This window comes from Solenopsis invicta, chromosome 4, assembly GCF_016802725.1.
Source record: "Solenopsis invicta isolate M01_SB chromosome 4, UNIL_Sinv_3.0, whole genome shotgun sequence".
NCBI lineage: Eukaryota > Metazoa > Arthropoda > Insecta > Hymenoptera > Formicidae > Solenopsis > Solenopsis invicta.
In genome coordinates, this window is record NC_052667.1 from 8085625 (window position 1) to 8101055 (window position 15431).

The window sequence follows — 15431 nt, forward strand, 5'->3', positions numbered from 1 at the left end:
TAGAATTGTAACAATAAATTTATTTACACACATAAATATGCATAACAGAAAATACTTATAAGTTATAAATATCTCAAAAAAACTAGAATTCATCAAAATTGTATACATCCACCTTTTATATTTGTAAAAGTTTCTTTTCTTCAATTACCTGGATTACACAATATAAGATAAGGTTATACAATTTCGAATATGAAATAATAAAATTCTGAAGAAAATAAAATTTCCAAAATTCACGTTTGTTAATTCTGATCTCATCGTGTGATATCAATAACCATTTACTTTAGTTTACCTCAAAATTGTATGGAAGGCTCTTCTTTTTATTCGAAGGTACAATTTCGAACGTGCAGGTGTTCAGATGTTTTGGTACAAATCTGAACATAATAAAAAAACATAATAAAAAATATAATTTTGAATAGCAACAATATTAGTTCCCTTTCTGTCAATTTTTCTGCTATTATCGCAAAATAAAAGCAGTATAAAAAATCTATTTGTGAGAAAAACAAATATTATGTTCAAAATTGTACTATATTTATCATTTAGCAATACATTTTCGAACACTTTTAAAATAAAATAAAATGACTTTAGTTACATCATAATTGTAATTTTTTTTATTCATGTGTTAACTAATTAATAATTTCGATTACAAACTTTCTAATTATAGTAATATATAATATATAATAGTAATAAAGTAATATATAATAGTGATAAAGTTTAAATGTTTGATTATGTTTTATGTTAAAAAAATGTTAAAGAGTTCAAAATTATACTATCTTACCTTACGTATAAAATATTTTATAAATAATAAAGCCTATTACCTGACCTTTTCAGACCCTTCTCCATTTTAATGTAAAATATTCAAGTTAAGAAAATGTAGGTACAAACATATCCATAATTAAAACATGAATTTAAATTCATAAACCTAAATTCATTTATTAATTCCCAAAACTATTGTTTCATTAAAATTCATTTAAATGCATATTATAAATATCTGAAATAAAGATTCCTGAAATGCATTAGTCTTCCTAACAGAAAACTAATGTAACATGCATTCAAACGAGTTTCGCTTTGGTAACAAAATCTATAGGGGAAAGTGAAGTAAATCGAACTTATTTTCAGTTCTCTCTCTCTCTCTCTCTCTCTCTCTCTCTCTCTCTCTCAAGCAAATAAAGTCTAATCATAAAACCGAAAGTACCGTTGGAAAGATAATTTAATTCCCTTCATTTTTATTTCAAACCATTTTGACGTATTTCTCACCTGTGTTGGATCTATAATGGAAAATATAAAAATGCTTTTTTCATTCCGATTTGAAACCACTGGATCAAATCGGACACTTCTATTTTTACCAATTTTTAGATAGAATTTTAAAAGATTTTAATGTATTCTTTTAGTCTTGAGTAAAAACGAGCAATTTGAGTCAAAAATAAAAATTTTATTAAAAAAAAAAATTAGTGACAGTTTATATAATTAGACGTTTTTCGGTCATTATGATATTATTATTATAGATTTAAAGTTGAAATCAAAATTCAATTATTCTGAGTTTGATGACTTATGTTTTATAAATTTAATATTTCTAAGATCAAATTTGATCGACCGATCACCAATGATATGATCAGATTGCAATTCCGATCTAAAAATCTGATTTGAACACAAGTCTTTTTGAAGTTTGGAACAAATTTTACAATAAACCGCAAAAATAATCACAAAACACTCGATATTTTTGAATTCTACACTTTTTAATTATTTTAAATCAATTACTTTTCAAAATTTTAATACCTTTTAAATAATTTATAAGGATTTTCTTTTTCTAAAAAAATTTTCGTACATTGGCTAAAAATTACGTCCTATAAGTTAGCGGAACAAAGTGAGCAGAATCAATTCAAACCAATTTTTTTATTTGTTGCTCATTTATTGCTAAAAATTTGCCAAACAAAAAAATATGTTGCTCTATTAATTTTTTTTTTAAATAATGTTCCGCTAAAGGAAGTTTAAGTAAGCGGGACAATATCCCTATATTGTAAAAATCACACGCAAAAGCAACGCAATAAAATATGTTGCTAATTTGTTGCTCACAAAATATGCTACTCTCGATATTGTTACTTGCAAAATAAATACCAATAACAATAAACAATCACTCATTATACAGAGAGTTACAAAAGTAAACTAGAAGAAATAAATTTGTTACTCACATAATTATAATTTCAAAATAATCCTCAGCCATCGTAGATGAACTGAGGACTGTCTGTGAACCAATGAATGTCTTATAAAGACTTTACATTATAAATGGCACAAAAATCTGCTTAACTCTATTCATTTAAATTAAAAAGATCCTACTTGGAACACAATCTGATTTAGCTCACTCCCCTCCCCCCTACGTATACAGCGCATTAATCAGTCAGCATAGTTATACTTTTGTGGTCTTGCATTTTAGTCAAGCCATGCAAATTATCCCACCAAAGCAGCAGTTTAAATTTGTAAATCAGTTCGAACCACGGTGTTACCAACGGCTTAGTCTTCATAAAATTATCGATCTCCGCGCGCGGCACCCATCGAATCTCGCTAACTTCATCGGGATTAGGATTCAAGGAGATATTGTCCCGTTGCAGGAACAATATATAATCGATCTCGTGTTCACCCCAACGATCATTGCTAGGCTTCTGATAGCGAATTCTTGTCAGATAAGTTAGATCAGAAGGTTTGATCTCGTTGGTAGGTATGCCTAGCTCATAATTAAGTCTTCTTATCGCAGCTCGACGTACACCTATAGCATCTTCTTCTTCCATCTCATTTGGAATCTCGGCTAATGGGTGACTGCAGCACGTATTCGTAAAATAATCTGGGAATGTTATCTGTAGCATAAATTTATATCATATAAATTATGCAGACATATATTAACAAATACGAAGATTGTTGCATACTAAGAATTTAGTTTCATTTAGGATTTCAGTTTCCAAAGAATTATTTAATCCTACCTGAATTACATCTATACAAAAGTTATCCTAATTCTAAAGTGTCCTATTTTTAGTACTTTTTTTTACTACACAAGTACACAATGCAATTAAATCACCATCATATGTCGACTGTTAAAAGATCAAAGTTTTTTTTTATTATAATTTAAAATATCCATAAGAAACTGTACGAAAATGTCAACCGACTAAAATTTTCTCACTCGAACCCAAATGAGACCCACAGATATAATTGAAGATTAATACTATAGGTTAGGTTAAAAATTATGATAAATAAAACTAATTAAATAATCGTTGAAAGAAAAATGATTTTCATATTCATTACAAGGTATACAAATCGAAAAATATCAATTCTATTGCTAAACAAAGCAATTACTCAATTTACTTTTTTGTAACAATTACTTTTAAGAAATAATATTTTTCAATAATTATCTTAAAATATGCTCCACAAATTTCGGAAAAACTATTACAAAACTATTACAAAACTAGTACAAAAAAAGTTTATATTGTTCTAAAAAAAATTATAAAATTTTATCAAATAAAAATCAGAATAATAAACAAATCGAATTTTTGTTTTAACTTAATACTCTTGATTAAAATATTAAATTATTGGAATTTAGAATATATTTTGAATAAATGTGATGCTTATGATAAACTTATAATAGAAATGCGGATATATGAACTTATGAAATATTTGAAATACTTAAAATAACATATAAGTAGATATTTCAAATATTTCATAAGTAATTCTTTTCATGTATACGCAAATTTATTTTAAGTAAATATTGAAAAACTGATTTTAAGTAAATAATAAGTATATTTTAAAACTCTATTATCAAAAAAATATTCTTTGTAAAGATATAATCATTACTTATTAAAAAAAGAAAACTAAAATGAGTAACTGCTTTTCTTAGCATTAGAATGATATATTTTTGCATGTACAATCTTATTCTGCATGTACATTTCGTGTTTTCTCCCATAATAATTAAATCATTCAATAAATTTCATCTGAGACCTGGTTTTTTAATTTTTACATGTACGACTAAAATATTCAAAAAAATCATACTTAAAAATAGAAAGCAAGTAAACTGAAAGAAATTAAAAGGAGAATCTCACCTTGACACTTGATCGTTTCTGAAGTAACAAATCCCCTTTGCTATTGAATAGAAAAACGCTGAACGCCCTGTGGAGCGGCACACAACCCTCCTTATCAATCTCGTGGCAGAACTTCTTGGTGGCTTCGCCAACGGGTCTGTCTAGCTTGTCCACAAGTATACAGCGTTCTTTTAGAGAAGCCTTTTGCAACGGCGCTACATCTTCTATTCCGTAATCATCCATAACTGTTATCTTGTGCGCGACACTGCCAAGATTTCCGTATGCTTCACGGCTTGCTACCAACTGATCGCTCGTCGAGTAGCGACTGAAAGAGTGAACCGTGCGTGCACTATTTATCTGATATCTCGCAGACTGGAAATTTATTCATGTAAACCACGTGAGGGATTGTTGCGTCAACAAAAACGTATTTCTTATTCGCTCGAACGAGAGAGGTGGGAATTGATTGACACGAGGGACAAGGACAGACACGTGCATACGTACCATGTGGCGCGACACGTCAAGAAGATACGGCGGGATACGAGTGCGAGCGTAGACATCTCCGTAGCGTTACCAAGTCGTTCTAATCTTCAGATGAGCGGCCAATCGCGGATGAGATCAGCCGTCGTTGGCTGCAAATAGTGTCGAGAATACGTCCGGCGATGACGAATAGAAATTCCACATCCGATCTGGAAAATGGTCGATTGCGAATACAATTGTGAAACGGCCAATTATCGCCTTTCGATTCCCCAACTAATTTAGTCCAACCGAGGTCAACTTGCGAAGGATTGGGACTTGTTGATACAATCCCAGATAACCAAGTGTCTCAGAGCAAATCTTTATGATGCTAGTAACTTACCTTACATTTGTATACATTAAAACACGCAGGCAAAAGCGTGTATATTACATATTGCTAATAGCAGTTTAATAGCAAGACAACAGCATTATAGTTATCTCGCATTACTAGCAATATTACAGTATTGTGTGAGGCTCTAAATTATTGTAGCAATATAACGGCAACAACGCGATGCCTGATAATGACGAGATCAAAGTTAGCAATAAATTGCTATTCAAAGTTATCATGTTGTAAAGACATCAATTTATCAATGAATGCAAACTCAGTTGCTGTAATTGATAGCAACACGTTTTACAATTGCGAGCAACATGTCAGCTATACAGATTCTGCTCGCTATCTGAGGGTTTTCACAATTTCAACATTTTAAATAATAGAGGAGAAGAGGATAATACGGAATCCATTTTCATTTTATTGAATAACTTTGTTTATAATTAATATTTTCTATTGAAACTTGAACGATTACATTCGTCAGAGTGTTGACAGATTCTAGACTCAAAATAATGAAATATTTATTATTTAGGACGTGATTTACAAAAATCTAATGCACTGCATAATCGGTGGAAGAAAAAAAGTGTAATACGGCTATCCATAAAAATAATTTTAAAAAATTAGTTTAGTTTAAAAAAAACAGTACTTTCATACAAAATTATATATTTTTAATTTTTCATTGTTTAGAATTTTCCTGCGTTCAGAAGCTTTAGAAATACCATTAAAAATTTCATTAAAAATATCATTTTATACCCGTTTAACATTAACCAACAAGCATAAAATGATGTCTCTAATATTTCTAAACACCGCTCTTTAGAATGACAATCGATTTATCGAATATTTCGATATAAAAATTTCGCTTAAAAAAAAACCATACTCCATAAACGTCGGCGATATTTATTTTGTTGTCGCAATTTTTCAATAATTAAAAATAATGCAATTTTACGATGATGCAACAATTGTTACAATAATTTCATCCGTCTCTCTATCTCATACATATTTAAGCATGCCGCTCCTATGACACAAATTCCAATTGCTTAACCCGTACGAAAACTCGCACCGTGTGAAACCATGGCCAGTAACACTGCCACACGCAGAGAAAAGATTAGCCAACAAAGCTAAAATTTAGTTGTAGCAACTAAGATGTGTCTTTAAAATAGGGACAGCTAATATCGTTGCTGCCGGAGCTAAATTTATTAGTTATTAAAATTAGCAGTTACAGCAAGAAATATTCGCTGCTAGAATCAAATAATGTTTAGTAAATGCGTATATAGTTTCACGCTCCTAAGTCCCGGTCTACAACAGGCGTAGTAAGCCTTAAGCCGTAAGAAATTGACCAATTGTAGTTGAATATGAGGAGAATAATCGACCATGGTCAATTTTTACAATTTAAGGCTTGCAACATTAATTGTAGTCCGGGACTAAGATATTGAGTAATAGCTGCCACTTTTTTAGCTACACACATTTTAAAACACACATTTTATTTTAGCTAATAAAACTATATTTTGCAGCAAATATATTTTAATAATCAATTTTTAGCACTGATAGAAAATATCGAACTAGCTACTGATATTTAGTTACCATTACTAAGTCATTTTTTTCCCGTGCAGTACTATTGCCCGTACCGTAGCAAGTAAGAAAATCCAGTTAGAAATCCAGTAAAGAAAAACGTATCGTCTGCGGCAAGTTTTATTAACTTATTCACCCTGGGTAGAGAAAAAACTTTTCTCTACATTTTTGTGCCGAGAACAATTCTGTATAAAGTATTATTTCTGTGCAATAAATAAAATGAGACATATTTCGTCCCAGTGAAAAATGATAATGGAATTGATATCGATTTGACGTCAATCCAACGTCGATTATCATGTTTCGCTGGAATTGTAGTCAGTTTGCCCAATAGTAGAGCACATATCACGATGTGAGTTGTTTGTATGACAACTTTATATTAAATTATATATTGAATATGTAATTACTGAAACGTAGAAATAAAAAACCGATCGCGAATATGTATTTCTTGTTAAACATTAACTGACAATGAAGAGCGCGCTATCAGCACTACTGCGTCATTCTATCCTAATTTTATGTCTATAATAATGACTGATAAAGTTAGAATGACGTAATAGCACTGATAGCGCGCTCTCCAAATTTAGCCATTATGTATCTTCTAAAGTTATTTTGTGATAATCAAATAGCAAAATGCTACAGAAAAACAAATGTGTACCTGAAATGTAAGTCAACCCTATTCCTAAATACCTTGAATTTCAATCATTTTATTATAACAAATTACTGTTACTATTCAAAATAATATGTCATAGTAATACAAATTTTTCTTTTAACCAATACGTACAAGGAGAATTCGCCAACAGTATATCACTGAATTTAATAAAATTTTATGGCTGAGTAGTATTCACTCAAACATTTACTATAGTAAAGCCGTAAGTTGCGGCATTCTCGAGAAAATGACTATTAAATATTTGCAGCATCTATAGTATCGTTACAGAGCAATAAATAGAACTTTACCGTTCTTTGGTAATGATACTAATAGTGCTAAAAATATTTAATCGTCATTTTCTCAAGAATGCCTAAATGTCGCAATTTGTGGCTTTACTGTAGTAAATGTTTGAATGAATACTACACATCCATAAAATTTTATTAAAATCGGTGATGTATTGCTGGTAGGTTCCCTTTATTAGGTAATTTAAATTTTGTATTCACGATTCTAGAAATCTTTCCAAGATATCGGACCGCGAAATAATAACCAATCGCATTAATCAGTTAATCGTATTGTTCAAATGCAATTGGTCAATTCTTTCGGTCTGAGATCTCGAACCGATTTTTAGCATCGAAGACACAAGGCTGGTATTCATAGTCGATTCTAATTTCAAGATATGAAGTAATGAGTTAAGATGCTAATACGGTTTTGTGATTGATTGACGACATCTTAAGAGCTTAAAACAATCTTAAATTAAATATAAGACTATGAATACCAACCTTATAAATTTATTCTCTTAAGAGGATACTATAGTGATGGGAATTACCGACACATTACAGTGTTCATTAATTTTCAAATTGGCTCTACAGATCACACAATCCTTTTACAGAATAAAAGTACGCACCAAAACAAAGTGCGGGCTGGTAAATTTTACGAGAAAATCGAACAAAAAGTTAAAAATTTATTTATTTTTGGCTCGTGGATCTGTCAACTGAGATTAACTTTTGTCATTTACTAACGTTCTGTAGCTCGTATGTATGAAGTGAGACCAGGCCGCACTTTAGAAAATTCTAACAAACAACACTGACTGTGTGTCATTCCAGTCAAAAGCCTAACAAAAAAGTTTAACATGTAAACAGCTGTACGTGTACAAATTTCGCTTAGCGCACGTAAACAATGGCAAGCAGAGTAGTGACTGTAGTTGATAGGTCTTTTCGCAGATGGCGAAATAATCGAAAAACAAAGACAGATTTATGCGTTGGACAAAGAGCGATAGCCTGGTCTCTCTCGAAAAATAATCTGCAATGCCGACGTCGAGGAAGTTCTTCGGTCACTATAGCATCCTCTTAAGCTGAAGAATATTAATACAAAATTTTCAAACACTCGAAAATTTTGAAAACCGTACCCATGTTATAAAAGATATTTTATTATAAAAAAAAGATAATTTCTCCATCGTTTCTTTCAGGATAAATAAGTAAATAGAACAAACTAATGCCAACTTACTTCTTGCGCTAACAAACCCCGGTTTGTTCTAATAACGCGTTTTCACTTCTCACATTCCGATTCCACACGAGTTTCTTGAAATTACAGACTTTCTTTTTCTTTTTTCTAATCCTCAAGCGTGTTCAATACGATCAACATTTCTTGCGTGATGACTTTACGAGTAAAAGCCGTTCTACAATAGCGCAAACGTAATCGTGAGTGGCTGTGAAGTATTGTGAGGCACAATTGTAGGTCAATTTCCATCAATACAAATCAATTAATCTCGATTTCTCTTAGTCTTAGAATTAGGAAAAGATAAAAAAGAAATTAAATCTAGATGGAAAGATTCCGTTAGTGCATATCCACTGAAATCAGCCTAGAAATTTGTCTAGAAAAAATTTTCTAGTATACGGGCAATCAAAAAATTTTGTATTAAATTAACTAATTAAAGATATAGAATATCGGGTCACTCAAGTGAAATTAAGGATGTTTCGACTTAATAATACCAGCAAAAAATTATCAAAATTTAAAAACTAATTTTTTAAATATATTCTCTTATTTTCGTAGCCAACGACAAAAAATTGATGGCAAATATCCGAATTTTGGTTCTGAAATCAACTGCAAAGAAGAAAATAAAATATATTATTCCATTAACCTATACTAATCTTGCCTATGTTATACTTAATTCTTATATTTATTCAATACAATTTATCCTAATTTACATTTACATTTTATGACGCTGAAGCTAGCAGACGGACTTATTGTTAGCAGGCCGCGCAACACGCTCGACGCAGCGGTTCTCAACTAAGATTTCGCTCACAGCGTCTGCTGCTCTCACAAATTTTTCTAAGCAACTACTTTAACAGCATACATTATATACCACTACATAACAGTGATACAAAGTGACACTTTAGCTTTAACAAAAAAAAACCATGCTAAAAACATCATATAAGATGTTCAGAGAATTACAGGCTGCATTCGGAATTAAATTCCCGGAAATAAGTTTGTATGTCGACTTCTAAAAGGGCCCATTTTTTTTAAATTTGCACACACTTTCGGGATGACATTAGAAAGTTACCAGTACATTTTTAACAAATGAGCCCTCTCAGAAGCCGACTTATAAACAAATTTATTTCCAAGACATACGACAAAAAGCCGTTCAATTTAACAATTATTTATTTACATCTCGACTTCTAAGAGGGCTCATTTGTTAAAAATTTACTGGTAACTCTCTCTAATGTCATCCCGGAGGTGTGTGCAAATTATAAAAAAATGAGCCCTCTTAGAAATCGAGATTTAAATAAATAATTGTTAAATTGAACGGCTTTTTGTCGTATGTCTTGGAAATAAATTTGTTTATAAGTCGGCTTCTGAGAGGGCTCATTTGTTAAAAATTTACTGGTAACTCTCTAATGTCATCCCGAAGGTGTGTGCAAATTATAAAAAAATGAACCCTCTTAGAAGCCGACGTACAACGTATTTCCGGGAATTTAATTCCGAATGCAGCCTGTAATTCTCTGAACATCTTATATGATATTTTAAAGCATGTTTTTTTTGTTAAACCTAAAATGTCACTTTGTACCTCTGTTGTGTAGTGGTATATAATGTATGCTGTTAAAGTAGTTGCTTAGAAAAATTTGTAAGAGCAGCAGACGCTGTAAGTGAAAACTTACAATTAGTTAAGAACCGCTGCGTCGTTCGTGTTGCGCGGCGGCCGTCTGCTAAGTCCGTCTGCTAGCTTCAGCGTCATTTACATTTTTATTTTTCCTTTTACATATCCTTACATTCTTCTTTCTTATCTACAATATCATTTTTCTCACAGTCTCTTTTTGTTATACAATATCACTTTTTTCATAGCCTTCCTTTTATCTATATTGTTCTAATTTTTATACCTATTTAACTATACTATTTACGTTTACTGTCCACTTTTTCTCTCTCCTACCTCCTTTTTAAAGAAGAAAATAATGAAAAATTTAGCTTATAATAATTTAAGCAATAAAAATAATTTTATTTTGTAATTTTTAATAACTTTTAAATTAATAAGTAGATAAACTAGTAAATAAGTTTGTACAAATATTTATTCAAGTTTTATTATAATATTCGTAAAAAATTAAAATTCGTAATATTACTTTCTCATCAAATTTGCCAATAAGTGTAAACACGATTTTAAGAATCAAGGGCAAACAAAAAATTAAATGACTTACATCAAAATTAAAATATCGTACTTAAATTTTACATAAATATTCAAATGTAATAATGAAACAATCTAAAAATTTTTAATTTTTGGGATTTAATATTTTGAGAATTAATATTTTGAAATATGACATCTTAAAGCTAATTTGCATTGGCATAAATAAATATACAACTACGCCTTACGATTATTTACGACTGTGTTTACTATTTACGCTATTAAATCTAAAATAATGTCTCCACCAAAACAACAATTGTTTCTGAATTCTTATTAAAAAAAACATTATAGTCACTTTTTTAATACATGTTTTTAATGTTTAAAACATGAGTCTTACCAATCTTACTATTATTCGATAGCTACATTTCTTGCAGCTTATCTTTTCTTTTGTAGCTCAAAAGAACAGATTATCGACTCGGAGTCAGGTCGGAGTCAGGTTGAGTCAACAAATCGAATATATTATAATCTATAATAGATTTTTGCTTTCTGTTTCTTGCTTTTTGTGAATTGCCTTTTTGCCTTTTCGCACATTGTTCATTGTGTTTCTTAGGGTGACATTCATAATCAAATTTTATTTTAAAACCGCGTCTTGAATAATGTTTTGAGATATTAATTTTAGCTCTGTGATTGGTTGATGACATCTTAAAACAATTCTTGAGACAATCTTAAATATATCCTGACAACATTTATTAAATTAGGGTAAAGTCGGTATTTACGCCGCGGGGGGATATACGCCGCAGCAGTCAGAAAAAATAGAAGAAATAAAGATAGTTTGCTCAGAATAGCTATTTTGTTATGTGCCTTTATGTTATATTAGTATTGTATTGTAATTACAGTTCTTTATTGTTAATATTAACGAAAATATCGTAAATTGAATTAATTTTTTCATGTAGAAGTAGCGCGATCGTGTATTACCGTTTACGTAAAATAATTACTGTAGAAAATATAAAAGGCATAATGATTATTTCATGATATGTAAATGTATAGCGATAGTAAAGGATAAAATACAAGCAAGATTCAAGTGCATAGCTCTTGTATTCTTTATTTAGTTTGATATCTTGTATATTCCATTTGTTTAGGATATACGGCCTTTTCAGCGAACGGGATTATGCCGTAATACAGACACTGCGTGATTGGAAAGCAGCACTTACTCTGTTGAGCACTATGTTGAGAACACAATGCGCACTCTGTTGATGTCTGTGCATATTAATTTCTTTAATATTGCATTATTATTACTTTGAATACATATTTACTGTTCTTATTCCCTAATAAACTTTATAAACACATTTTGTAAGTTATTATGTTATTTTATATCATATCTGAAAATATTATTTGTAAATTTTGATGCGCCGTGTATCTTACACATGAGTAGTCGGAAATCCCGCCACTTTTTTTATATGACAAAAATGCAAGAGTTTTTTTAAGTTTTTTTTTCAAGTATAAGAAAAGAAATATTTCATACTTAAAATTTTTTTTATAATAGTAAACAGTATGAAGTTTTTATTAGCCTAATTTATTTTCCTTAAACATAGTAAATAATACTTAATAAATTAAATTTTCGATAGCTGCGGCGTATATACCGACTTTACCCTATGTGACAAAATCTTGCATAAAAATTATAATCAGCAATTACGTAAATGCATTTACAAAAATAAATGTAAAAGTTGACTTTTTATAAAATATTGATAATTGTTTGCTCAACTAACTTCAAAATAGTATTTCGGCAAAAACTACAATAATATCGTGAATTATTTTAGTGGTATATTTACAAAATTAAATTAGGAAAAAATTGTTCAATAATTAAGAAAAATATTTGTAGCTGTTATGTGTAAAACATTTAGAAATATAATTAATCCAAATACATATTTACAAAAATAAATAATTATTCCTAAATTATAATGCAGAAATATTGCACATAAAATATTACACATTCAACATGATAACATTTTAAATAAGTCTTGAAATAAAAAATCAAAGAGTTTTTGAAATAATTGTAAAATATTTATATCTCAAATTTAGATTTATCTGATGTTTCACAAATATTTAAAAACTTTATTTCCACAAAACTGCTACGTTATAATGTATTATCTTAGCGCAATTATTTAAATTTTTTGTCAATTTGTGATACTATTATTGTACAATAATATTGTACAATAATAATTGCACAATGTGCCTATGAGAATTGACTATGGATATCAGTTTTATAATTACATGTTTCTTGTCTCTTTCAAAGTTAATTAACTTTTATCTTAATTCAATAAAACGTTCTACAAAAAAGTACAAAGGCAATAAGCATAAAGCAAGGAAAAAACACATTATACATTAATCTTAAAAATCCCTGTATATTTCTCAATGCTTCTCATTGTCGCTAAAAATAAAGCCAGATTTACACAAATGTTACTCTATAAAAACACTTTTGTAGTCTGTCTCATAAGTATCAATATATTTCGATGTTTCTTGTTGTTACCAGAAATAAACAGTAACGTTTACATAAATATTGCTCTGTAAAAACACTTCTGTTATTTGTTTTCACAAAAGTCCCAGTTTCTCGATGTTCCTCATTGTCCAGGAAATGAAGACATACTTAAGTTACTTGTTTAAACTATGTCTTCACAAGGAACATTAAGAAATCTTTTGTTGCTAAAAACAAGTTTCTATAACTTACTGTATCCATCAGATTAACAAAGTTACATCTTTAAGCAACAGGGTGTAACAGAACAATATATATTCAGGTAACACTATTCCTAAAAACAGCCCAGCAATATGTCTGCATTGTTACTGGCAATCAAATCATGTGTTGTTGGAATTACAGCAACTGCATTTGTTAGCAAATTGATTGGTCTTTATAATATGACAATTTTAAATAGCAACTTACTATCAACATGCCAGCAACTTCCAAATCATTCTCATTTGTGCTTTTGTACTGCAATGGTAATTTATCAGATTATAATGCTGTTATATTGCTGACAATGTAAGGTAACTCTAATACTGCTACCTTATTGATAAACTATTGGCAATATATATGTACGTTGGCTTATGCACCGTTGCCTACGTGTTTCCTCAATGTTGATATATTCAAAATAGTTGAGAACAAATATAAGGTAAGTTAGCATTATAAGCAATCACAGATTTGCATATTTTTGCTCAATGTTGCATATATTTTTAATTCTATCACTTGCTACTAATATTTCCTTTGATTTTACCACTATCATTCCTATATAAAAGCATATGGAAACAACTCACATTTCTGTTTCTGTCAAGCATCAAAAAACATAGAACTTTTAAGAAAGCAGATAACAGGAACATGAATGTTGTTTCATGTTGCTTTGATACAACAGTTTTAGATAATGTATGTCATTTGTTTCTACTAATAACAGACAACAAAAATTCCTCAATAGGCAAATTTTTTAATTCATTGATTGATCAATCGCATTATGTGCAAATGCAACCTTTTTTTGTAAAAGCTGCATTTGCGCATAATACGATTGATCAATCGATAAATTAAAAAATTTGTCCAATACTGACATAGCAATGACTACAGCGAAAACAATCAGACCTTACCTATTTAAATATGTAAAATCGCCAAACTCGGACTTCTGCCTCGCAGCGAAACTCTTTTTTTCTTCTGCATTTAATTTATAGTTTCTTCTTTTATTTGCATTTCCATTTTTAATTGACAAAATCAAACATAATAACGTGGCGGCTAAGGACAGACCTAATAACTTTGCAGAAAGATTAGATAAATTATTAGTGCACAACTAAGCTTTCTCTATTTTGCTATTTCGCATTGTTATACTGGCCGGGTTTCTCAAATATGTATGTCAAATGAAACTAAAAGTAGAACCATGAAGTAGGATAAAGAGACCGAACTTTATGCTCAGAGAGTAGCAAAAGTGGACCCGAATTCCGTCGTAAAAATGAGTTCGGTATTTGGTCACTCGCGTCGCATGATCGTTAGTGTACTAGAGTCCTATATAAAGAGAGAAGCGACATTGATGTCCGTAGCTCTGATTGGTAATCTGATTGATACTTGATTGGCTAAGCGAGCAGCCATATTGTGACCACAGTTAGTTGCAGAATGATACAAATGGTGTTTGATGACGTTGAGCGGTCTCAAAATGGCGGTGGAGGACTCAATTGGATACTGAAGGTTGTGGTGGGGGTTCGATGTCGCTTCTCTCTTTATATAGGACTCTAGTGTACTACCGTTTCTATTGGTTAACAGTCCTTAGAACCCGTGGTGGGAGTATCCATCATGCTTTGAACCAATAGAAATGGTAGTATTAACGATCATGCGACGCGAGTGACCAAATATCGAACTCATTTTTACGATGGAATGCGGATCCACTTTTGCTACTCTCTGAGCATAAAATTCGGTCTTCTTATCCTACTTGTCCTACTTTATGGATATAGGTATTCCTACAATCCGTCATTTTTCCTTTTCCCCCGGCCTCCACATTCCTTTCAATCGTTAGATAGCAGCGTATAGGCAAGAAGTAAGAAGGCAGGGGGGGAAAAAACTAAAAATGGCGGACCATAGGAACACTCATATCTCTAGTTCCTTACTAGGGCTGCATTCGGAAATACCACTCGTGATCTTTGTCTCTCTCTCTCTCTCTCTCTCTCTCTCTTTCTCTCTCTCTCTGTCTC

The 15431-nt window shown here is 30.7% G+C and overlaps 1 protein-coding gene across 1 annotated transcript; it reads right to left on the reverse strand.

Annotated features, from left to right (window-relative positions):
• On the reverse strand, positions 1-14654 carry LOC105205600 (isopentenyl-diphosphate Delta-isomerase 1). Its single transcript, XM_026139698.2, has 4 exons — positions 14343-14654; positions 4560-4744; positions 4080-4383; positions 1-2846 (listed from the first exon to the last, which is right to left on the reverse strand). Exons 2-4 carry the CDS (start codon positions 4613-4615, stop codon positions 2385-2387), a joined length of 822 nt encoding a protein of 273 aa, XP_025995483.1. The 5' UTR covers positions 4616-4744; positions 14343-14654; the 3' UTR covers positions 1-2384.
• Between the last annotated feature and the right edge of the window lie 777 nt (positions 14655-15431).